General features: G+C 37.8%; 1 protein-coding gene across 7 annotated transcripts in view; it reads right to left on the bottom strand.

The window, feature by feature from the left end:
* Positions 1-222: 222 nt before the first annotated feature.
* The window catches only part of myo16 (myosin XVI), a 166,552-nt gene continuing 142,633 nt past the window's right edge, over positions 223-24,141 (bottom strand). For 4 of the 7 annotated variants that reach the window (XM_039683123.2, XM_039683120.2, XM_089133335.1 and 1 more), the window contains 3 exons: positions 19,557-19,724; positions 17,680-17,765; positions 223-3,740 (listed from right to left, as the gene is read on the bottom strand). In XM_039683123.2, coding sequence (XP_039539057.2) covers positions 3,564-3,740; positions 17,680-17,765; positions 19,557-19,724 — 431 coding nt within the window. In that variant the 3' untranslated portion in view covers positions 223-3,563. Of the gene's footprint in view, positions 3,741-10,789; positions 10,880-17,679; positions 17,766-19,556; positions 19,725-24,141 lie in introns of all 7 variants that reach the window. The other 3 variants (XM_039683122.2, XM_089133334.1, XM_039683121.2) reach the window with 3 other exon arrangements.

Here is a 24,141-nt window from a genome sequence, read left to right as displayed (position 1 = left end):
TTACCCACCTACAGATTAAACCTCTCGAAGAAATCAAGACAGAAGTGGTTGAAAGTGAACAAAAGAGACAGATTAAAACACCAGGTGTAAACTGGAATGTGCCCCTCATGTACTTGTGATCCGATCGACCAAAACGCATCTTGATACCAGGTGTAAACCAGGCTGGGGTTTAACAGAGAGCCAGGGTAAAGAGAGCCAGAGAGCACCCCCCATTTTAAGAAATTATCTTTTTTTTTTTTTGCCAGTTGACTGACACGGCTTTATTGCTGTACAGGAACTTTATAAAACATTTCAAAACAAAATATTTACCAAGACATCTTTTTTTTTTCTTTGCCCACAGACATGTATTGAAGTAACAGGCATGTTTATATATAATTTACAGAAGGATCAGAATGGAGGGAAAAAAAAACAACAACAACAAAAAAAAAAAACCCACATTGACTACAAAAGACAGTAACAGCCATGGTAATTTAATATTTTGTTGAGCTCTGCATATTTGAGCAAGCACAGGAATCTGAATATCTTGAGATGATGTCAGTATTGTATTTGAGATGAGCTCATTCGAGGTCTTAGACCAAAAGAGAGTTGACATTTTCATTTTTTTCATTTTTTAGCTGACGCTTTTATGCAAAGCGACTTACAATTGCTATATATGTCAGAGGCCGCACACCTCTGGAGCAACTAGGGGTTAAGTGTCTTGCTCAGGGACACATTGGTGTCTCGCAGTGGATTCGAACCCGGGTCTCTCACACCAAAGGCATGTGTCTTATCCACTGCGCCATCACCACCCATACCATCCAGTCCGAGTCAAGACCAGAAAACAGTCAAGATCGAGACAAGATTGGCAAGAAAACATGGTCTTGAACTCAACCCTATTCTGGTCACGGTCATGACTTGGACTTGAACGAGCTGGTCTCGACTACAACACTGGGAGATATTCACCACATATTGAGCTTAACTAAACCATTACTGGCCATTATTTTGCTATCAAATCAAAAAGTCCATTATAACGAGGCCGTGTTGGGCTGGACGGTGAGAAGTTCATAACAGCATGTCTGGATGGTTTCACAGCACCAGTTAAGACAAAGGGCATGATCCAATGAAGTCTATATCTCTACACTGTATCAGACTAAGTACAGAAAAACAGACAGATGGGGTGTGTAAGTAAGAGAGATCTCATGCTTTAACATACGTTCCCTTTTTAACAACAAAGTAGAAAAATGGGCTCATACTGTACAGTTATTTTCATTCTTTTTGCTTTTGTAGTATTGATGGCATGTCAATACTAGATATCATAAAATAGCATTTTTTTCAATAAATTAATGTTTCAAATAATAGTGTCGTAACCCTGTTAAGCAGTAGCGATGCAAAGCAGCCATTCCAAAACTGTGGAGCAAAGCCATGAAGTGATTTCCGGTCTCCATCAGCACCGGCCTGCACAGGGATTTTAATATGCGTCTCTATGCAGTACTGCACAGCAGTGAAAGATGCTTAAACCACCGTCCAATGGAATGGGGAAGGGAGTATTCACATTAGTTGGGTAAATAAGAGTTAGAAGATAAGAGAAACATAAGCTCTCAGAACGGTTTGTAACGATTTATATAGCCAGACTGGGTCTTACAGTAAATCACCTCTACATTGTTATTTTGTGTGAATTTTAGATCATGTTTTACATTGAAAATAATGTAGCCTACTGGTTCAATACAATCATTAAACAACACTGGTTATGTAGACCATACATTTTAAGTCACTGTTTTCTCAGGTTTAGTGTATGTTAAATATTAAGATTGACATTTAAATATTGAAAGAACTTAACATAAATCATTGCGTCAGGAGTTGAAATAAGGTGTAACATTTGGGGAACCTTTTTTTTCAGCAAGTCAGGACGTAAACAGACATGAAGGGACGCTCTTAATGAACCTTAAACGAAACAGCGGCAAAGTGCAACTCAAACATACTTGCACAAACACAAAAGTTCTGTACAATAAATTAAATATCTTTATACATTTCAAAGACTAACCGCAGTCCTATGTGGATGGAGAACGGCTAAAGAGTTTACCATGAATAAACAATCATTCTGTACTAAAATGATATTCACACTATAAAACCCATCAACTTAGTCCTTCTGTCATTGCACCCTTAAACATTCGGGAATAACTTTCCATTATAAAGACAATCATTTGCCAATATACTCATAAAACAATTGCAATCTGTACATAACCCATCTATTCAGTCAAATTGAAGACAAACAGAACCAGAAGGTCAAGCTCTGCTCATTCTCGGAAAAGCGTATACCTGTGTACGTCAGGTACATGGCTGTGCTTATGGTGGGGCTCCTGGTGTGAACCCAGTGTTAAAAGTCCAAAAATATTTACCCACGTTCTTTCAGGTAATAAATCTGTACGTGCACACTGTATGGATAAATGAAATGCCTCGAGACCTGTTTACCTTCACACATTAGGAAATACAAGAGAATATTCCGAAGCTTCGAGGCGACCAAAGATCATGCGCTGTTTGTCCAGATCGTCTACTATGGTACTAACATGTTACCATACAACCCAGCATTCGTACATAAGCACCTTTGAGGAAAAGTCCAAAATCTTGTTGTGGGAGTTGTCTGAGTCAAATCGGCAGTAATATTCATCCACCAGTAATGATTGTTTCATCTAAAGGTGTATTTGGAGAATTGTGCTCTTTAACCATTCGATATAAATCGAGCCTCCAAGGTTCGTCAACTGTATGTCTTGTGAAATCTCTTTTGCGCACATTAGCATACAGTGAACGATGAATGTAGTCCAGAAGCTTGACATGTTGTGGACTTGTTACTGATCATTTCCCTGAACCCTGACCTCACAAGGTCTCAACCTGTGTGTGATGGTTGCCAACGCTGATGGAGGGTAATCAAAGCACCTGAAAAAGCATGAGGTGTAGTTGCTTTTCTGAACCTGAAGGAGGACTTTGTTCACAAAGCTAGGCCTATGAGGTCAACACAAAGTTTTTGTCTTGTAAACTTTAAGGTCTGTCGCGTCCATGTGCATCGAGTGCTTGAGTTGGAACAGAACTGGCACTTTTTACCCAACCCAGGCAACAACAACCACATATGGAGCGACCAGCACCAGGGTTTAAAACTAAAATATGGCTCACAATGTAGACTATAGCACGCAGTAGCACAGTTGAGATTTGTTTGCACAGCCTATGATGGCGTCGATGAGTTCCAATCAAAGCGATGATCTTTCAGACAGAGAGAAGTTCAGGACACTGCAAATGGGATTCATAATAGCCATGTCCCCTTTGTTTCTTCAGGATAGAGATTGGTAGTCTTTGGGGGCTGCATGTTATTTGGTCCCAATTGGTCATTAGTTTGAGAGACGTGTGGAGAAAATTGTCCAAGGAACGTTTGATTTTTTCAAAAGAAGTGAAGAGAAGAACAAGAACAAATTGGGATGCCCTCTTCTCTGAAGTTCAGAGTCTGGCTCTGTTTAGAGGATGTCACCCCTATGGCCATCAGGCCTACGGACTGGGGTTTAACTGAGGTTTAACCCAAGAAGACCACAGGGTGATCTCTAGGGTGATGTTTTCTTTCTGGGACTCTTGGTCTTCACCGTTAGGGTGGGTGAAGTGTTTGTGTGAAGCCAAGCGTTCTGCCAGTCCGGTCGACCGTCACAAACACTCCTCCGCCAGCGCATTAATTCCTGCAGAGTGGCCCGCTGATCTCCACATGCACGTGACCTCTGGAGCACCTATGAAAATGACAGAAAGGTCATGTTTAGAATGGTCCATAATTGGGTGGATCTACAGCAGGGGTAGCCAACCCTGCTCCTGAAAGGCTACTTTCCTGCACACTTCAGTTCAACCCCTGCTCCAAAACACCTATTTTCAAGTGATCTCGAACACCTTGATTAGTTGGCACAGGTGCGTTTGTTTAAGGTTGGAGCTAAACTCTGCAGGATTGGTAGCCCTTCAAAATACGTTTTGGCTACCCCTGATCTACAAGTATATATATATATATATATATATATATATATATATATATATATATATATATATATATATATATAAACTACTTACCACCAATGATACAGAACAGAAATGATTCAAAATATAACCCAAATAGGTAAAGCACAAAGCAGCTAAAGCAGGAAATGAAATGTCCAACATTTGGTGGAGCAGTGATTTGAGCGAAGATATGCCATACAATACATACAGGTGTCCATGGTAAAGAATAGGACAAATCATAGAAGAGGTGTTTTTCAAGTCATTGTATTGATGAATTGAGAAAGATAATAAGTGCAAGTACCTGGATAAGAAGGGCCTGTTGATGTTAAAAGAATAAAAAGACAAGAAAACATGCCTCTCCTAACAGCTGGTGCCTGATGCAACTGGCAACCCTAACATACGCACATACACAAAACCCACCAATGGGCGCCTCCCATCCATCATACAAGCGTAATCAATAAACCAATAAATCAATCCATTCCAATCATCTGCACACTGGTAAATGCCACAAATGGAACAGGACCTCTTGCTGTGCCTCTGATCCATTCATGACGGATGCAGGGATGAGGGAAAGTCACATGGCTTTAGTTTGGTCAAAGAGAAAGCCCCCTGTCCATTTGTTCTCTTTCTCTTTCTCTCTCTCTCTCTCTCTCTCTCTCTCTCTAATAGGACGTCAGAGGAGTGAGTAAAAGCAGAACTAGTGCTTAACGAGACTGTCATTTGTTGTTATTGGTAAAGTTGAACTTACAGAATCCTTACAAACGGTCTTTTGTACATACAGCAAGAACCAATGTGGGCCGCCGACCTAGTTTGAACCTTAATCTTAACCAATTACTGCCCTTGAGCAAGGTTACTCTGGGTGAAGCATCTCTGTTTTAAATGTTGGATACACGTTTAATGTGCTGAAGAATATAACAGAAATAACCAAAACAGCAGATTTGAAATATAACAAATAAAAATGGAAAGAAATAAGAAAATAAAAACAGTCTGGGACATCAATTTCTTTGATAATCAATTGACAGAATAATTCAGCGATTCAGACTTTGCAATTCAAATGATATGGCGTGTCTGGAGGTTTCCAAACAAGAAATGGCCCCAATTAATAACTGGTGTCCAAATCCATATGCACCAAGATGAGAATCCAACAGAATGAAGAAAACGAAAAACACAAAGCCAGGAAAAATCCTTAAAACAAGATCAAGTAATTTCAGATACCTAAATATGATGAGGAATACAAGAAGAGTTGGGGATCAGGAATTTTGTACTGAATCTAGTCCAAATCTAACTAATATGTTTAATATGCTAATTTTATGACACTCCCCTAAACCCTTCATGTCATAACTAGGGTAGGGTGACCATATTTTAAATACCAAAAACCAGGACACTCGGCCCAGCAAACACATGGGCCAACTCAAATGATACTCGAAGTTTACTCAAAGATACCTTATTAATTTCAATACATTTAAAGTAAGTTATGCCTCCTCTGTATGGATAGAAAATTGTTATATTGTTATATGAAAACAGGATATGTCCTAGGAAAACAGGACAGTTGGTCACCCTAAACTAGGGGGAATGTATGTTTAATGCTGATAATCCTCCTGTTGTCTGCTCGAGGAGAGCATTTAGGGAGATACGGGGGCCAAGCATACAGTGGATACTGTTGTTAGACTATCTCAAATGACGTAACGGGATGCCCCTGGCCTATTTTACCACTCCAGTCTGCTCTGAGAGGGAACTCATCCAACAGTGTGAGAGTGTAGTGGCGATGTTACAGTACAGCAGAAGCGTATTCTAGGAATCCAGGCCATTTACAGACGTGGACACCCACGTACGCTGCTCGAAAGTCCTGATCCATAATTTACACCTATCTGTCTACTCTCAGTTCTGACATCACTTCGCTAGCACAAAGATGGCACAGAGTGTACCAAACAAATCATGCACACACACACACACACAGTCAAGTCAGTCACGCACACTCATTTAGACAAAGCACAACGTCTGTGTCAATCACAGCATTCACACCTGTAATGCTATCTGGATGGTACACAAAGCCGCACAACAAAGCACCTGGATCACATGCAGCTATTCATATTCAATCCAAAAAAAAAACCTCATTATATTTAACCTTGCATTATTAATGCGCTTCATCAAAGGGCACACATGCACATTTAGAGATGTAGATACAGACAGGCGGGCTACATGGCCACTTATACTCTAAATTTAGCCTAGCCTCTGAAACCATCGGGGACATCCAGTTCTTTGACAATCAATTGACAGAATATTCAGTGATTCAGCCTTTGCAATTCAGATGAGATGGTGTCTCTGGAGGTTTCCAGAAAACAAATGGACCCCATTACACGCTAGTGTTCAAATCCATGGATAAACACCTCAAAATACGGCAGTAAAAGTCCTTGAAAAAAATAAAATGATTTCATTAAGCAAATATTGAACAATTTCAGAGAATACCTTGAATTGAGTAAATTTTCTTGCGCCACTGGATTTGTTCCTCCTCTTGTTTTAAGGTTAATGTTTGCCAGTATGATAAGATAGATAAACCCCAAAGATTCATACAGTATATATATGAAAATTACAAAAAACAACACACTAACAGCATGTGCCAAACTGAAGGGCCGCAATTTTGAAATTGTGTATGCAAATAAGGGCAGCTGGTCAGTAGGCTTAGAAGAAGGGGAGGACACATGGAAATACCTCATCCCTGGGGAAAGGGGCGGCCCGTGGCTGACATTCAGCCTGGCTCACCCCTTCATGAGATGGAGGGCTGGAATTCAATATGGGTCATGCCTGAATGTCAGCGCAGTGAAAGGTCAGCGGGGACATGTGAGGCTCATCACGTACTTATCATCCATGGGGCTTCTGCAGCGAGGACTGCACTGCATAAGCCCTGACACCTACTAAAGCAATCTTGATACAAAGGGCAAAGGTCAGGGAATCATTATTAACACGCATATTATGGGATTCTCACTCTGCTCTGCTGGGGCATTCGGCGGAACACATAACTTGCTTTCTCCGCCTCTTACGTTGTCCTCATTGTCCTTTTATATGAGATACTATCTCTCGCCATTTCTTATCTATGCTGTGTACAGCAAAACTGGATACTATTCATATTGAGGTGGCAGTAATGACAACTGATAAAATGGCTTTTTATATGCTTTTCAACAGTTCTCAGTGTCTTTAGCATCTGCAGTGGTTTTCAACTGGTGGGTCACAAGCTAAAAATGTGTCATGTCTGTTCTGATAGGATCATGGAGCGAAACATTCAAATGGAACTTTTTTTCATAATCTTTATACTTTTATGTTCATTATCTTACACTATTCTTTTTTTTCTTGGTTTAAGCATAATTGAAAAATAAGTGTAGAAATTTCTAAATATATTCTCAGAAAACAAGTCTATATACTAGATTTTTGTTCTTGCTATCTTGGTTGGACCTATTGGAAAATATTTTTATTTAGAAAACAAATACTTAAATAAAATCACTAAATGAAGAGTTTAGATGCAAAAGCCTCTAAGTGACATTTGAAATTTTCTTCTAGAATGATCATTTTTAACCAACTCGTGTATTTAAGTTCAGTGATTTCACTTAAATGGCATTGAAGATTACCTATGAATTGTCATTTAAGTGAAATTACTGAACTTAAATATACAAGCTTGATAAAAATGATCATTCTAGAAGAAAATTTCAAATGGCACTTAGAGGCTTTTGCATCTGAACTCTTCAAATATTCTCTGAAAAAGCGTTATGTTACAATTTTTTTTTTTGTTTTGAAGATGTTTGTATATTTTTACTTACTACCTTTATTTTACAATTGAAAAAATATATTTCTCCCTGGTTGAAAGCATAAATTGGCCTACATGAATGCATAGGCCTACATGCATAAATTCAAGACATATCCTATCCAGCAAATGAACAATTTTGCCATTTGTTTGGCCTATGTAGAATGCAATATTACATTTCAAAGTTTAATTTATTTATGATAAAAAAAAAATTCAAGGCACTTAATCCCAAGTGTAAAATCTGGGTCTCGAAACAAAAGCAGTTAAGAACTGTGCATAAATATTTCTCAAACTTCAATGGACCTGCCCCATCAGTACACCCTTCGAGTTTGAGGGGTATAAATGTCTCTATATTCATTGGGGAGTGAATTCAGATTGTGGATAGAGATATGCGTGTTAATCTCTCTGTCCAGGCCGTACAGATGTGCAGTTGGATTCTCCAATGGCTCTTTTATTATTCAGCCTTTAAGAAGATTAGTATACTCTCCTCCTCTCTTATCCTGTCCCACCCCTCTACAAGAACCCATGGGATCCCCTCACAGTGACCAGTCATGTGCAGATGTGTGGGGGTCTTACAATTCTCAATTCCAGGAGGATTTGAAATTCCACATTTTCTCATAGCATCTCAACAAAAAAAGTGCAAAAACTGCCTTATGTTCAGTTTAGGCAGTAAAAATGTTACTGTAAATGATGATATTTCAGGACTTGATTTATATCGTGGTACAGTGATGTGTCTGATGGTAATACCATTGTACTGTGATAAACCAAAGTACTTAGAGAAAACTAATGTCGAAGTAGATGGTAATTCCATTTGACATGCTGTTTAACATGGTACCCAATGATTATACCATAGTACTTACACAGCACTCCGTGCTACTTGCAGCAATACCATGGCACCATAGTACATGGCAAAAAATATTTTGAGGTGCCATGTCCAAAAAATTTACTTTTTGGTACTATTTTGTAGCCACACACTAAATCAAAAGACTCCTTTCTGTGCTGATTTTGAAAATCGGACAAATTTTAATATGCAGAATCTATTATATGGAGTCAGAAAACTAAAGTTTTTCAGATAATACTAATATCTGAAAGCATTATTAAATTAGCCATAACACTTCATATATAAACATGGAAGGATTTGTATAATTCTACGAATTGCAGAGGTTCCAATTTTGAAGATTCTGTGGATTTCCATGTGCATTTAGGCCTGATGATTCATTGTATTCTCACTGTTTAACTATCAAACACACTGCCGGTTCTTCTCTAACTGTTTTGGCTTCCAACTGACATCTTTTTGCTTCTCTTTTGGTTCGTAGAGGAGGAATCCAGAGCAACAATGCTTAGAAGTCACCTGACAAAAGAAATCTGAGTTCATGTGATGTCTTTTGGAGGATTGTCTCCCTTCACATGGTAAGTAAACACCAGAATAACGATATACCTAAATGCACTTTAGTATCTTCAGGAAAAAAAAAAAAAAAAAAAAAAAAAAACTCTTAAGCATGTCTTAGGCGATGTCGCACTCTCTCAAAAACAAACACGAACATACAAATCCCAGGCTTGGTGCATCAAGTACATGCTCGTCACCAGTAATTAAAATCCTATGGGCGCAGAAGGACAGGCAATTAAAAAGGCTAAGATCATGGCTAACCACAATCCACTAACAAATGCTCCTTGACTGCTTGTCTTCATGTTCCTAAAAAGCCTTCAGACAATTTGAGGACATCAAAAAGCTGAGAAAACCTTGAAAGACATATCAATCCAGGTTAAGGCAGGACAAACCTGGACAGTTCTGATTAAAGGTTAAAGGTACATTGGATTAAAGGTTTTACAGGCTGACCTGACACCCTGCGTGACTCTTAAGCCTATATTAGTTAACAGGCATGAAGTTAGAGGACATCTGAGGTAAAGTGAATGTCTTGTGAGAACCAAATATGTTTGTACTGCTTGAATGCAATGACAGTCATACTATACATTACAATATTATACAATTTTGCTAAAGCAATTACATGCTGAATTCTTTGACTTTTTAAATCAAGTTAACAAACTAACGCAAAGTATCAGAAAGGGACACCATTATCCTCAAATGAAGCAGTTTGTTTTGGCACATTTGTGTATAGTTATCATTGGATTTTAATTGGTGTGAAATGTTTTGAAGATGACAAAGTCACACAGTTATTCTGTTCATCATCAATAACTTGTCAGTATGGTCCCTTCTACTGACTACACGAATCTTAGCACCTACTGTACATGTCAATGAATTCTGACCCTAACCCTACCAGTAATGGGAGTATGTAGACATGCAGGTGCAGCGTTACTTATAGTCAACAGAATGTGTTAAAGGGACCATCAAAACAAAGTAAAACCCTATTGTCATTTGAAATCGAGTACTAGTGGCCATCCCTTTACACATTGGCCTGTTTCTGCTGGCCGTATATGTGGCACATGTGAACATTTGTTTGTGGTTGAAACATAAGAGTCATTGATTCAGTGCAAAAACGTGGCTCTGCTCCACCCTCCCTATAAGGCATGATTCAGCAGGCAACAATGAGCATCTCAGCATGAGGACAAACTTCATAAAGAGCCTCTGTTTCAGAGGAAAATCAATAAGAAAAACTTAGGAAGGCAGAGAACGTAAAAAAGCGACTGGATTAAATGAGGGATCAATGAAAGAGCATGGTCACCATGTACGCAGCAAAGAAAGAAGAACCAGAGGTGAGGAATGGAGAAATTTCAACAAAAACTGCAGCTCATTTTCACATTTCATTACAGAAAGAAAACTATACAGCATACGTCATTTTTAATTTAATATTTTTTTTTTAATATATTGATTACCGTAACTGCATTACAAATTATGTCCCTATTGCATAGCAAGAGCAGATCCTAGATGTTGCAGAGCTGCAGTTTCCTTCAATAGCATGGAAGCAAAAAGTGAAACGTAAAAGACGGGAATTGGAAGGTGCAGGGCAGCCAGTGAGGTACTGTGCTATTGACCAGACTCACCCCATCCCTATACAGGCCTGAGGGCTCATTCAGCCCCCCTGCCTACAGCGCCGCCCCCGCACCGAAAGGCGAGAAGTTGAGGTGACTCCTCTGGAAGAGAGGAAAGACAGGCAGAGATAGAGAGAAAACATTCAAAACACATATAGCATTTCTTACATTCTTTTCACAACATGAAATCATGTGCTCAATACCTGTGATTACCTGTAGCAGATGTGCAGACATGATTGAATGCTAAAGAAACTACAACAAACTGGATTGTATGATTTCCAGTACAAGGTTGCTTTGAAAAAAAAATAAAAAATATATACGCAATGACGGATTTTATAGTCGTATTTAGACACTTAAGTCATTAGACTCCTTATATTCAAAATATAAAATCAATCACACACACTCTTCAATACCCCTGGTGCTTTGTAATACTCTTATTTGTTAAAATTGAATGTGAACTATGCCCTCTTATTTATTTATGTATTTAGTTTTGTTTTGATTGTTTATGTTCTGTTATTATTTGTATGTTACCTTTCTGCAATAAAAAAAAAGATGTACTACTATTAGGAATGTTCATTTAAACTGTGCAATTGTTGAATAAAATAAATAAATAAATAAAATAAAATCAATCACACAATCCACTAAAGGAATGAATATCAATGCATATCAATGAATATCAATGAATATTGCCAACATGAATATCAACAACATGGCATGATGTCACACTCTAGGGCTTTTAATAAATTACAATACAAATAATGCTAAATTCAGAATATTAAAATGCACTAATTTTCCACAATACTCTAAAATATGCATTATTAAAAAAGAGCATCCAGATATTTGGATTTTGAACAGTACATATGATTATGGTTTTATGATTTATATACGGACAGACCGTCAGATGCCGTATGGATGTGTTTGTGCCATCTTTCTTTTAAACAGATGCTACTTGGTGTGCTATTGAATTATTACCAATGACATTCATAGATTTGAAAGTCTTGGTTAAATGTCTCAATACCTCACACTGTATCTACAGTCGGTCAACATCTACAGGCCTGCGTGATACACAGCAGATCTGTCAGAAGAAAATGCCTCTTCCGACCTTATCGCATACAGAGAGCAAGAATACTCCTTTACAAGAGCGCTCGTCCGGGAACAATTCATTCCTCCTGCTGTCATTTTCCAAGCAATCTTCTTCACAATGCGGATCTGAATGCTGATAAGGCCGGATTGTGCTCGCCTCATTCTCGCTCTCAATCTCCGGCGAAACCAAGCTGATCAATAATTAAACATCATGATCTTCCGCGTGTTATGGGACGTTACAATGTGGATCAATAAGGAGCGGATGGACCAGACAAGAGAGAAGGGGGAATATGAAGCAGGCGTGTGCTAATACATGATAAGAGGCATTAAAACGCTGTTTCCTGCTTCCGAGTGCCATAAGGACATTAAGAGGTAGAGCGTCCCTTTGAGGATGACCCCTAGTGGGGTTACATTTGAGTGATGAGAGCACATCGTCACTGCCATCTGTTTTTCCTAAAGTCAGGCCTTCGATAAAAGGACAGCTTTTACCGGTAGAGATCATTTCTTGTGTGGTTTGATGCCACATCGCTTAATGAATCAAGACCAAGTTGGTGGACATGATGTTTTAGCAACGGTTTGTTCGATGTTTTGAGAGAGCCTATCTGGCACAGCGTGGCGAATCTGAAACTTCAGTGTAAAGTTACCAGAGGACTGAGTATTGGTTGTGAGTGAGCATATACTCTAGTTGATGTGGTTTGAAAGGTTAGTATCCAGTTTCAGAGAGTACTAGCATGTAGCTCACTTCCCTCTGTAGGGGGCAATTCTGTCACTGTGAATATTTCATTATTCAATTGAATGATTTAAGTTTTATAAGGTTTTTAAGGTGAGCTCAGCATCAGAACAACAACAACAACAACAACATATTTAAAGACATTTAGTAGATATGTATCAGTCTTTTTTCTTATTATTTTTACATTCACTTCCTGGTTTCAATGCAGTCCTCTGACCTTGACCCCTATCATGTGACACAGGCAGGAAACCGAGGACAGAATGGGATCTGGTAACCAGAGATCCCATGGCATTCAGTGCTTCTTGAGGTACAAAGCGTCTCGGGTGTCATTAGTGAAGTGCAAAGTGCTTCTATACCCTGTTACCTTTCTAAAATACAACCCAACATTGCGATACATGCTGAAGACTTTAAGGTGAAAAAATGTGTGGGGTTGAAATCAAACTCGATTGCGCCATTAAAATCAATACAGATGTCTGCATGTGAAATTAAATGCGTGATGTGGTGTGTGTTTAACTGACGGACATCCTGTTCCTATGTACAGTATGTTGTAATATCATGTACACACTACAATTCAAAAGTTTGTAGTGGTGAATAAAACCTTATTTTATGTTTTAAAGAAATTCATTGCTTTATTTGGCAACGACACAATAAATTAATCAAAATTTCATGTTTTTTTGAAGCACAACTGTTTTCAAGAAATGTTTCTTAAGCACCAAATCATGGCTGATGAAAATTCAGCTTTGCCATCACAATAACAAAATGTATAATAAAATAGAAAACATTTAAAATTGTAATATTTCGCAATATTACTGTTTTTACTGTATTTTTTTTTATCTGATAAATGCAGCGTGGTGAGCATAAGAGATCTTTCCGACCTCAGACTTTTGAACAGTTTACATGATTTAAATAACTTAAGATTTTTGCTATAAGACATCTTGTGATAGCATAAATCAGAATTAAATTAAGCGCCTTTAATAGAATGTGTTCATTCAAACGGCTTGTAAACAATGACCATATTTATTTGTAGGCAAGTTAACCATTGGACCAGCACACTTTAACAGGTTAGTTCTCCCAAAAATGAAAATTCTGTCATCATTTATTCAACATCATGTTGTTCCAAACCAGTACAAATTTATTTCTTCTGCTGAACACAAAAGAAGACATTTAGAAGAAAATGGGTTACAAAACAGCTGATGGACTCCATTGACTTCCATAGTATGGGAAACATATGATACAGTATAGGAAACATTCATACGGCATATATATATATATATATATATATATATATATATATATATATATATATATATATATATATATAAAATAGAAGTCAATGGGGTCTGTCAATTTTTTGGTTAACCACATTATTTTTAATACATTTATTTTTTATCTATCCCTTTAAGCTCGACAGTTCTCTTTATTATGATAGATACACTCACCTAAAAAGGATTATTAGGAACACCAGTTCAATTTCTCATTAATGCAATTATCCAATCGACCAATCACATGGTGTGGTCCTGGTCAAAACAATCTCCTGAACTCCAAACTGAAAGTCAGAATGGGAAAGAAAGGTGACTAAAGCAATTTTGAGCGTGGCATGGTTGTTGGTGCCAGACAGGCCAGTCTGAGTATTTCACAATCTGGTCAGCTACTGGGATTTTCACACACAATCGTTTCTTGGGTTTACAAAGAATGGTGTGAAAAGGGAAAAACATCCAGTATGCGGCAATCCTGTGAGCGAAAATGCCTTGTTGATGCTAGAGGTCAGAGGAGAATGGGCCGACTGATTCAAGCTGATAGAAGAGCAACTTTGACTGAAATAACCACTCGTTACAACCAAGGTATGCAGCAAAGCATTTGTGAAGCCACAACACGCACAACCTTGAGGCAGATGGGCTACAACAGCAGAAGACCCCACCGGGTTCCACTTATCTCCACTACAAATAGGAAAAAGAGGCTACAATTAGCAAGAGCTCACCAAAATTTGACAGTTGAAGACTGGAAAAATGTTGCCTGGTCTGATGAGTCTCAATTTCTGTTGAGACATTCAGATGGTAGAGTCAGAATTTGGTGTAAACAGAATGAGAACATGGATCCATCATGCCTTGTTATCACTGTGCAGGCTGGTGGTGGTGGTGTGGGGGATGTTTTCTTGGCAAACTTTAGGCCCCTTAATGCCAATTGGGAATTGTTTAAATGCCACAGCCTACCTGAGCATTGTTTCTGACCATGCCCATCCCTTTATGGCCACCATTTACCCATCCTCTGATGGCTACTTCCAGAAGGATAATGCACCTTGTCACAAAGCTCGAATCATCTCAAATTGGTTTCTTGAACATGACAATGAGTTCAATGTACTAAAATGGCCCCACAGTCACCAGATCTCAACCCAATAGAGCATCTTTGGGATGTGGTGGAACAGGAGCTTTGTGCCCTGGATGTGCATCCCACAAATCTCCATCAACTCCAAGATGCCATCTATGGGCTAAAATTTCTAAAGAAAGCTTTAAGCACCTTGTTGAATCAATGCCACGTAGAATTAAGGCAGTTCTGAAGGCGAAAGGGGATCAAACACAGTATTAGTATATTAGGTGTTCCTAATAATCATTTAGGTGAACACATTTACAATAATTAGGATTTGAATAAGAATCTGTCTTACATACAATTGTTTTAATAAATCAACTAAATCAAACTGTTATAGCTAATATAATTGAGTGGTTTTTCAAGCGACTCTCACAGGTAAACCCAAAATGTGTTTTTGTGGGAAGGACTTTTTACACTGACTGTTCATTAGAATAATGACAGACTTCTGTCATTCTTTCCCTGTGCCAGAACAAACTGGATTTGTGATGCAGGATGCCAATGCCATTAGAGAAACTAGGACGCTTTCTTTTTAATGGACAAACAATCCACAGCTCTCAGTGCTGGGAAATATGACAATGCAGTGGAGTGAGAGCGAGAGAGGACCTCTCAGGAACCTTACACTGCTCCGCACAGCTCGAATGACACTGGTTATTTGTTTTGCATTTAAAAAGTACTGGCCCACACACGTTTACGTCTAAATGTGTGTTCCACTTTATGGAAGAGTGTTTCAGGGCCACAACATTATACATATTCATAAATCATTACAGGCCATCATTCCATAATGTGGGGCAAAGAAATGGCAAGTAATACAACACATTGAATTAAACCCAAAATTGTGATGTATTTTCTTGTAAATCGTACTTAATCGTTGTATTTACAACTTTGAAAACTCTGCACAATGAAAAAAAAAGAAAAAAGAATATTTTTGAATAATGTTAATGACGAACTTTATCGAACAGGCTCTTTGTCGGGACTCTGTCTATGGCATCTACATGGCATCTCACTACATTTTGGAACACAGCCATTCAGAAGATGATACACTTATGTGAGGCAGTACAGTCTGTTGTGAATCTCTCTACAAAGCACATAAGCTTATACAATGAGCATTTGACTGCAATAAATCAAAGAATTCTCTCTTTGCTGTCAGCAGGTGACAGAGCCATATATCTGTCCTCAATCCCATCATCCTAACAGATGGTGTTTTCTTTAGCTACTGTATGTCTCTCTCTCTCTCTCTGTGTGTGCGTCTACGCTTGCATGCATACGTGCATTCACGTCCACTACATATGCCCATTTCTTCCTTACTCCTAATATGGTCTTCCTGTTAGTGATTGACAGTCACATACATTGTATACTGCTCATGCCATGCCATGAATGTCACGGTCAAAGCTATCTATATGCTAGACATTTAAGAAGATTCCACCTGACTTGATTCATTGGCGCTTTTTACCTGGCAGCCGGTGGCAATCATCCATGTATTATTTATGGTCAAGGTCATATATCGTTTAATTCAAGATTATGTAAAGACAAGATTTAACCCATTGATGTGCTATTCATCAGTCTTTCTTTAACAGTCTTTAAACAAGTCTGTATTATAATTTGAGATATACTGTATATATATAAATAATGTAAAATTTAGATGTCACCAGAAAGTAAAAAATAAACAACATAAAAAAATGATATATTATGAAGGGCCAAACAATAACATGACCAAATAATTACAGGATATACTTGTATAAATATATAGATGCACATATGAATTTATACAGTTATAGGTTCAAATTTAAATGCATGCATCCAGACTTATAATTACATACACGTAATTCTGAGATTTATTTATAAATCTTTGAAATACTTAGAATTATATATCTTTAGATTTAATTTATGTCCCGTTTGATCTTTCATAGTGAATAATTAAATAAATGCATTCTATTATTATGTTATGCACAACTTAATAATATTAAAGTTTACATTGTCTAAACTAAATAATAATAAAATGTTACATAAAAATGGTATTATCAAGGTGAATTTCCAAACATCACAATACTAAAAAAACCCACCGTAATACTAGAGGCAGGTAAATGAAAATGACTTGGTGCCAGTATTATAGAATAATGGGTAGCACTTTATTTTACAGTCCAGTTCACCATGTACATATTATGTCATTGGTAATTACAGTAACTGGGTAATAACCCCTTTAAACCTTATCCATGTAGTCATCTTATATTACCCAGTACTTTCTTAGTACTCAGTCATTATTCGGTTGGTAAGTGCAAGTAGAATACAAAAAAACAAATATTTGTGTTTCCCAAACCATACCATTAAGATAGAGATACAGAGAATGAGAGACAGACAGAGGCAGGAAGCTCTCAGAGTACCCTCATTAAGTTTTAATGTTTGGTGAGGGTAACCCTGCTTTCAGGACACACAGAGAGATGCTGAGGAGCACAGAGGGTGCACAGTGATGGTTTCGGCTTGTTCCTGTAGCGGAGAGCCTGTTTGAAGCACCACCCCTCTTGCTCTAATGCACCTCTGAATATGATCTCCAGATAAGCCTTCACTCATTTCATTTGGCAGAGTGCTGAGTCTGGGATGACATGGGACCCGCTCTCACTTTCATTACCCATGATTACATCTGCCATTTGGGGTCACTGGAGACCTTCTCCCCATGGAAGACTAGATGACAGATGCCACAAGAGAGCGTGTGTTTGTGTATATGCTTCACCTGAGTGTGGTGGCTGTCCATGTGCCTGTGTAACACCGAGGTGCTGGATGCATTTGACTTTGGATGCCCTTCGTCTTCCAGGGTTCCTAGTGAGAGAGAAATATATGGATGTTAAATGTAACATTCTTGGAATATGCTGCTTCAATGTGCATTGTAATTCTCCATTCAGTTTACACATTTCTTTTATTTTTGTTTGTACCAAACATTAAGGGTGTAACAATATATCGTGTCACAATACAAAAATGTAACAATATGTATGTTGGATAGTGGCGATCTGTATTGTGTATACAGTAGTTCACCCAAAATTAAAATTACTGTGTGAGCAAAAACGTTAAAGGGATACTCCACTTTTTTTTGAAATAGGCTCATTTTACCACTCCCCCAGAGTTAAACAGTTGAGTTTTACCGTTTCTGAATCCATTCAGACAATTTTCTGATATTTAGAAGAATATCAGTAACCAGACAGTTTTTGGTCTCATTAACTTCCTTAGTAGGACAAAAATATATACTATGGTAGTCAATGAGACCAGAAACTGTCTGGTTACTGATATTCTTCTAAATATCAGAAAATCGGCTGAATGGATTCAAAAACGGTAAAACTCAACTGTTTAACTCTAAGGGAGTTGAGCCTATTTCCCAAAAAAAAGTGGAGTATCCCTTTAACAGAATTTTAAAGTCAGTCCTACATTAAACTACTATATATATAGTTGAATATAATGCATAATAATGCAATGAGGGGATATTTGTGGGTCCTGATAATGCCAAATGTATTATATCTTAAGCAGTGACAGAGTATAAACATATTTGTCTGAAATAATTCTGTATTTTCAGCTTCAGAATCATATTTTTATTTTGATGTCACCATTGTCCGGTGCATTGGTTAACCATCACCAAGTCCAAGCCTAGTCATTTACACCCCCAATGTAATACCAAATTTAGCATTTTAATCAACAGTACATTTTTTGTTAACATTTTACCATGTGTCTTAAAGTATCGCAATAATATCGTATCATAAGTTCAATATCATGATATGTATCAAATCTCTACTTCACATATATTCAAACTTTTTGTTTTTATCACAACTGATATGCCTGAGCTGAGCTACATAAAACTTCAACGCCATTCTTTTGCTGCCTCTGAATTACTGGTGTTTCCTTCTGGACATTACATTAGATCATATACCATTATCTTCAAGATGCAGGCATATAATGACTAAGTGTATGGGTCACTGCTGGGTGTTTAAAACTTCCACCCACTCTCTGCTACATCCCCTCATGTGGAATATGGAAGTCCGCCCCCCCTCCCCCTCCCGATATTAGCCTCACTGAGAGGAGAAAAGGCCAAGAGAGTGAGTGTATGTGTTTGTGTAAGGGAGGCAGAGAGACCCTGAGCCATCTGATGGCTCTTTAGGAGAGTACTTTATCAAGTCCAGGGTCTTTCACCTTAATCGTGGACCGCCTCAGTGATAGCTTCTGGGTCAACTCACTTTATCTTACCACGTCTGTTTCTCCAATCCCATTCTCTCCACTAACCACCCTCAATCTGCCATTCTTTCCTTTTCCTTTATTCTCTCATTTTATCTCTGATATGTTTTCATGCACGTAAACCACTGGTCTTTCTGTCTGTGGTGTCATGCAAAGGTTACACAGTCATTGGTGCTGTCTGTTGTAAACAAATCTAGGAGCAAGGCTGGGGCGGCCAATGACATACAGTACAACTAAGCTTCAAATGGAGTTTGAATGGGGAAATTGAGTTTCAAATGGGGAAATATATCTCAAAACCCAGCAAGTGTGATTTGAGTGGTTTCACATTTTAATCTTAAACTTCTAAACATGTATTTGCTGAATCATTCAAGGTTAATAAATAAGACCCCAAACCTCTTGTGCCATTACCATTGGAGATCTGGTTGCCGTTCTCGATGGGGGGCGGGTTTGAAGAGTTGGGAGAGGTGTGGTTGTTGGCGTTTTTATCCTGTAACTGTGACGACGGAGAGATTGGGCCTTGATCCTCTCGACCTGGCAGGTTAATGTTGGAATTTGAGAGTCCTATGGAATAGAAATGAATAAAAACATTTAATAAATACATTGTTTCGCATCAAGACGATGTGTAACGTTTGCTTCAGCACCATGTAAGGCCTCACAGACCATCTCGCTGTGACCGTCGATCTACACCTGTCACCTTGACTCACTAACATTTCTGAAGGGGCAGCTGCTCAGGCTAGGAATTGGGGGAATGATGGAGTCTTTCGATGACGTTGACGGCAGAGAGAGCGGAAGCGCAGGGGGATGTTTAAGCCTCACGGTATGCGGGTCTACTTGGATCTGACCGTCACAGGGATAGATATAGCACAGGGGTCATTTGCCATTTTAAACCCCTGTTAGCAGCCTTGTTCCATTACAACATTCTCTCTCTTTATCTCTCTCATGTCACGAGCATCTGAATTCACAGCCAAGGTTGTCAGAGATTCATTTACTGCAGCTTTGTGTCTGGGACCCCTACTGACTCTATGTATTCAACATGATCACATTACATTGACTTATGATTATGTGTATTTGAACAGTGATGTAGAATTAATTGGGTTCATAAAAACAAATATTTAATTTCATTCTGATGACATTCTCTCAGTCTTTCAGGGTCAGATTGATACAGTGGGGTCCACAGTCCTAAGCCAAAAAAAAAAAAAAATATCAACATAAAAGTGAAAAAATGGAATTACAAAAAAAAAAAAAAAAGTATTGTGCCACATGATTTCATTACAACTGAAACTGTAATTTACTGTTTTATATAATAATAATTATGATAACTTGTACATGTATGAATTCATTTATTTTTGAATATTCTTAATTGATTTATAACTGTGATGTCAAAGTTAGCATCATTACTCCAGTTTTCAGTGTCATTCTAATATGCTGATTTGATGCTCAAGAAACATTGCTATCATAAATGTAGTAAACCGTTGTGCTGCTTAATATTTTTGTGAAAATCGTGATGATTTCTTTCATGATTCTTTGATGAATAGAAAGTTCAAGAGAACATCATTTATTTGAAATATAAATCTTTTGTAACATGATAAATATATTTAGTCACTTTTGATCAATTGTATGCATTGTTGCTAAATATACATATTATTGTCTTAAAAAAAAAAATCTTACTGACCCCAAGCATTTGAACGCTAGTTTAATCGATATGTCATTGAATTAGGAGGATCAAACATGAAAAAGAAAATTAAATGCACAGGATAAGATGACTGTCAGACATGCAGAGCATATCATCAATACAGTAAGGGTTGGCTCTGTCTTGTTCGGGACTGCAGCTTCAGTTCAAATGACTGACAGATGATCATACAGTTCATTACAATAGGAAGAATATTTCAGTAGATTAAGCTAATTAAAACCTCAAAAAAAAAAAAAAAGAAAAAAAAAAGGAAATATCCAGATAACCTAATGTGATGAATCTTAAAAAGGAAAATAAACTGTGAGAACAAAAAATGTGTAAAACAAATATTATTATTAGAGATTATATTACAGATTAATGTTTGTTCATTTCACAGATACACTTGTTGACATGTACAGTAATGAAAAAGTAGTTTCCCCTGCTCTGGAGTGACGCTGTGCGTATCCAAAGACACATATGTATACACACACACACGACTCTGGGGATTCACACACACGCACTGCAGCAATTCACATCCATCAGCAGACCTGCATCCTTTGATATTGAATATTTCATAGCAACATCATCTCTTGTCCATGCAATATTCATGTGCCTGAAGGTAATACCCCCCCGTGCCCTTTACAATAAAGTGAATAAATAAAAAAAAAAAACAGAAAACATACAATATATATATATATACACACACACACACACACACACACACACACACACACACACACACACACACACGCACGCACACACACACACACACACACACACACACACACAATTGTAACCAAAATTATTCAATCCCCATTGCAAATCAGGTTTATGACAAAATGTAAAGAATTTCAGATTCTACAATAGCCATCACAGTTGACTTCTGGTGTCTGGTTATACATCTCATTTGCAACAGGTTAAAACAGCACTGTACGAGTAGTAAAGATGCTGCTTACAATGAAAAGGTTCAATAGTTTTAAGACTGCAGATGTCATTAAATGTCACATTTTCAGTTGAATTTGGGGAATCCACTTGAAACATTTGTTGTGTTGAGCCACTTCAATTGTTTGAATTGTTCATTGCAGACAGCTGAAAGTCAGTAAATTTTGCCAATAAACCACAATTGCAATGGGGGTAGAATAATTTTGATTACAACTGCATTTTGCACACACGCACACATGGGTCGGGGGGTCATATGGGATCCACGCTCATAAATCTATGATGGGAGTAGATGTACGCTAAATCATATTTAATTAAATACAAAGGTTAAGAGGAGGAGGTCGTGTTAAGACACAGCATGTGAACTAAATCGCCACGCACACCCAACATCCTCCCTAAGAACGCCTCCTCATCAAATTATCTTATTTTAATGTGACATTTAACACTTGCTCTTTTCCTTAAATGAATAATGTACTTAATGTGCCTTATATATTAGTTTTCTCAATTTCTTCGAGAGAAAAAAAGGGTAATGTTTTAAATTTTAAACGTAACAGAACACCATTACAGATCATTCTGGTTCAGTTTAAACATTAGGTGCATGGTGTAGCTGCTTTTAAGGGCAGTTGTTGGATAAGGTTGCTGTGGTGTCATAACAAAAGTGATTTAGAGCAGATGCAAAATACAGCCTAAACCTCGATCTTACATAAACACTCTGCCTTCATCGGAATGGCTTTCTGAGAGAGAGAGAGTGCTGTGGCTTTTATGCTAAATGTCTGTTTTATCAGCACTGACCTCACTGTTTTTGACAAACACAAAGCCTGGCACTGGATGAGTCAATAAAACCATACTAAACAGGATGTGTTTTTCAATAACCACATATATGAAATTGCATTGGTGCTGGGAAAGTTTAAATAATTTGACCAGACTATTCTGGTCAAATTTAGCATGACCATGTGTGCTGGTGAGTGCAACTCCTTTTATGAACTATAAAAAATATGTCATTTAAGACATATTAAAGATCTGTCTCCCCTTTTCCACCAAAGCATTTTGAGAGCCGGTTCGGAGCCGGTGCCTGTGCGCGAACCAGTTCTTTGTGTTTCGTCAGCCAAAGAACCGGTTCTCGGCCAGGAAAACTGGTTCCAGAGTGGCACCAACTCTTTGCTGGACTAGAACCGTTCGTTTACCACATCATGCTTACGTCGAGGGCTGGGGCGAGTTTAGATGTGTTCTAAACATCTTTTCTGACCAACGCAAAGCCAGGAGAAACATTTGCAGAAACACGATGGAGTCCGACTTTGTAATTGTTATGCTTGAAGTTGGCGCAAGTGTTTCTATTATTATTATTCATTTATTTATTTATTTTTTGAAAACATTATAAGCAAACAAGAAAACAGTCACAGTATAGAACAAATAAATGGAAAGAAAAAAAGACACAAGACAGGGGTACATAATTAATCAGAAAATATTACATATCAAAAGAAAAGATTAAAAGATGTACATATTTCAATTGTTTTTAAAGCCTTCTTGGTACACGAGTTAGATATAATCTCAAAGTAATGTTGTACTTGCAAGCGTTTCTAGCTAAGACGTATGGCGACGTACACAGTGACGTAACGACGTCGTTCCCTGGGCGCTCTAGTCAGTGGAAAAACAAACAGGTTCTGAGAGGGTTCGCAAGTTGAACCAACTCCGAACCAACTTTGAACCAGCACCAGTTCCGAACCAGTTCTTTTTTGGTGGAAAAGGGGCATGTGATGAGTCATGTGAGTTAAAAACAGTTAAAAAGGATAGTTCATACAGAAAAGAAAATTATATCATCATTTATGATTGGTTGGACAGGCTGTTCCAAACTTTCTATTGTGAAACACAAAATAATATATCTTGAATAATGCCTTTTTTTTGTCCATACTATGAAAGTCTGTAGGTTTCAATATGCAGTATGTGCTTTGGACCTCATTGCCTTTAATTCTATGGACAATATGAAATATTCTTCAAAATGTCTTCATTTTGTCTTCACTTTCATATTGTCCATACAATTAAAGGCAATAATGTTAGGAATCACATAAGGGTGGGTAAGGGATGACAGAAAACATTGTTGGATGAATTTTATAAAAGTGCTATGCATAATTTTTTTGATGTTAAAACACTCAATTTTTATGCCAGCTTGACATGGCACCTATAGACAAGCAATTCTTAAGTACTCCTTATGGCACTTTCAAAACTACTTTCTTTGTCTGAGCGGACTGACATTGGACAACACTGGCTCAACTATAGGGGGGAGTTTCTGAGAGAACTATTTGGTCCGTTTGGTGCCACAAATGGAATCAGAATTACATAGCCTATAGAATACATGCACCCAAACACATAAAC

This window comes from Pimephales promelas, chromosome 7, assembly GCF_988280905.1.
Source record: "Pimephales promelas chromosome 7, fPimPro1.hap1.1, whole genome shotgun sequence".
Lineage (NCBI taxonomy): Eukaryota > Metazoa > Chordata > Actinopteri > Cypriniformes > Leuciscidae > Pimephales > Pimephales promelas.
The sequence above is the reverse complement of the archived record's forward strand: the minus strand, read 5'-3'. Positions and strand labels throughout refer to the sequence as shown.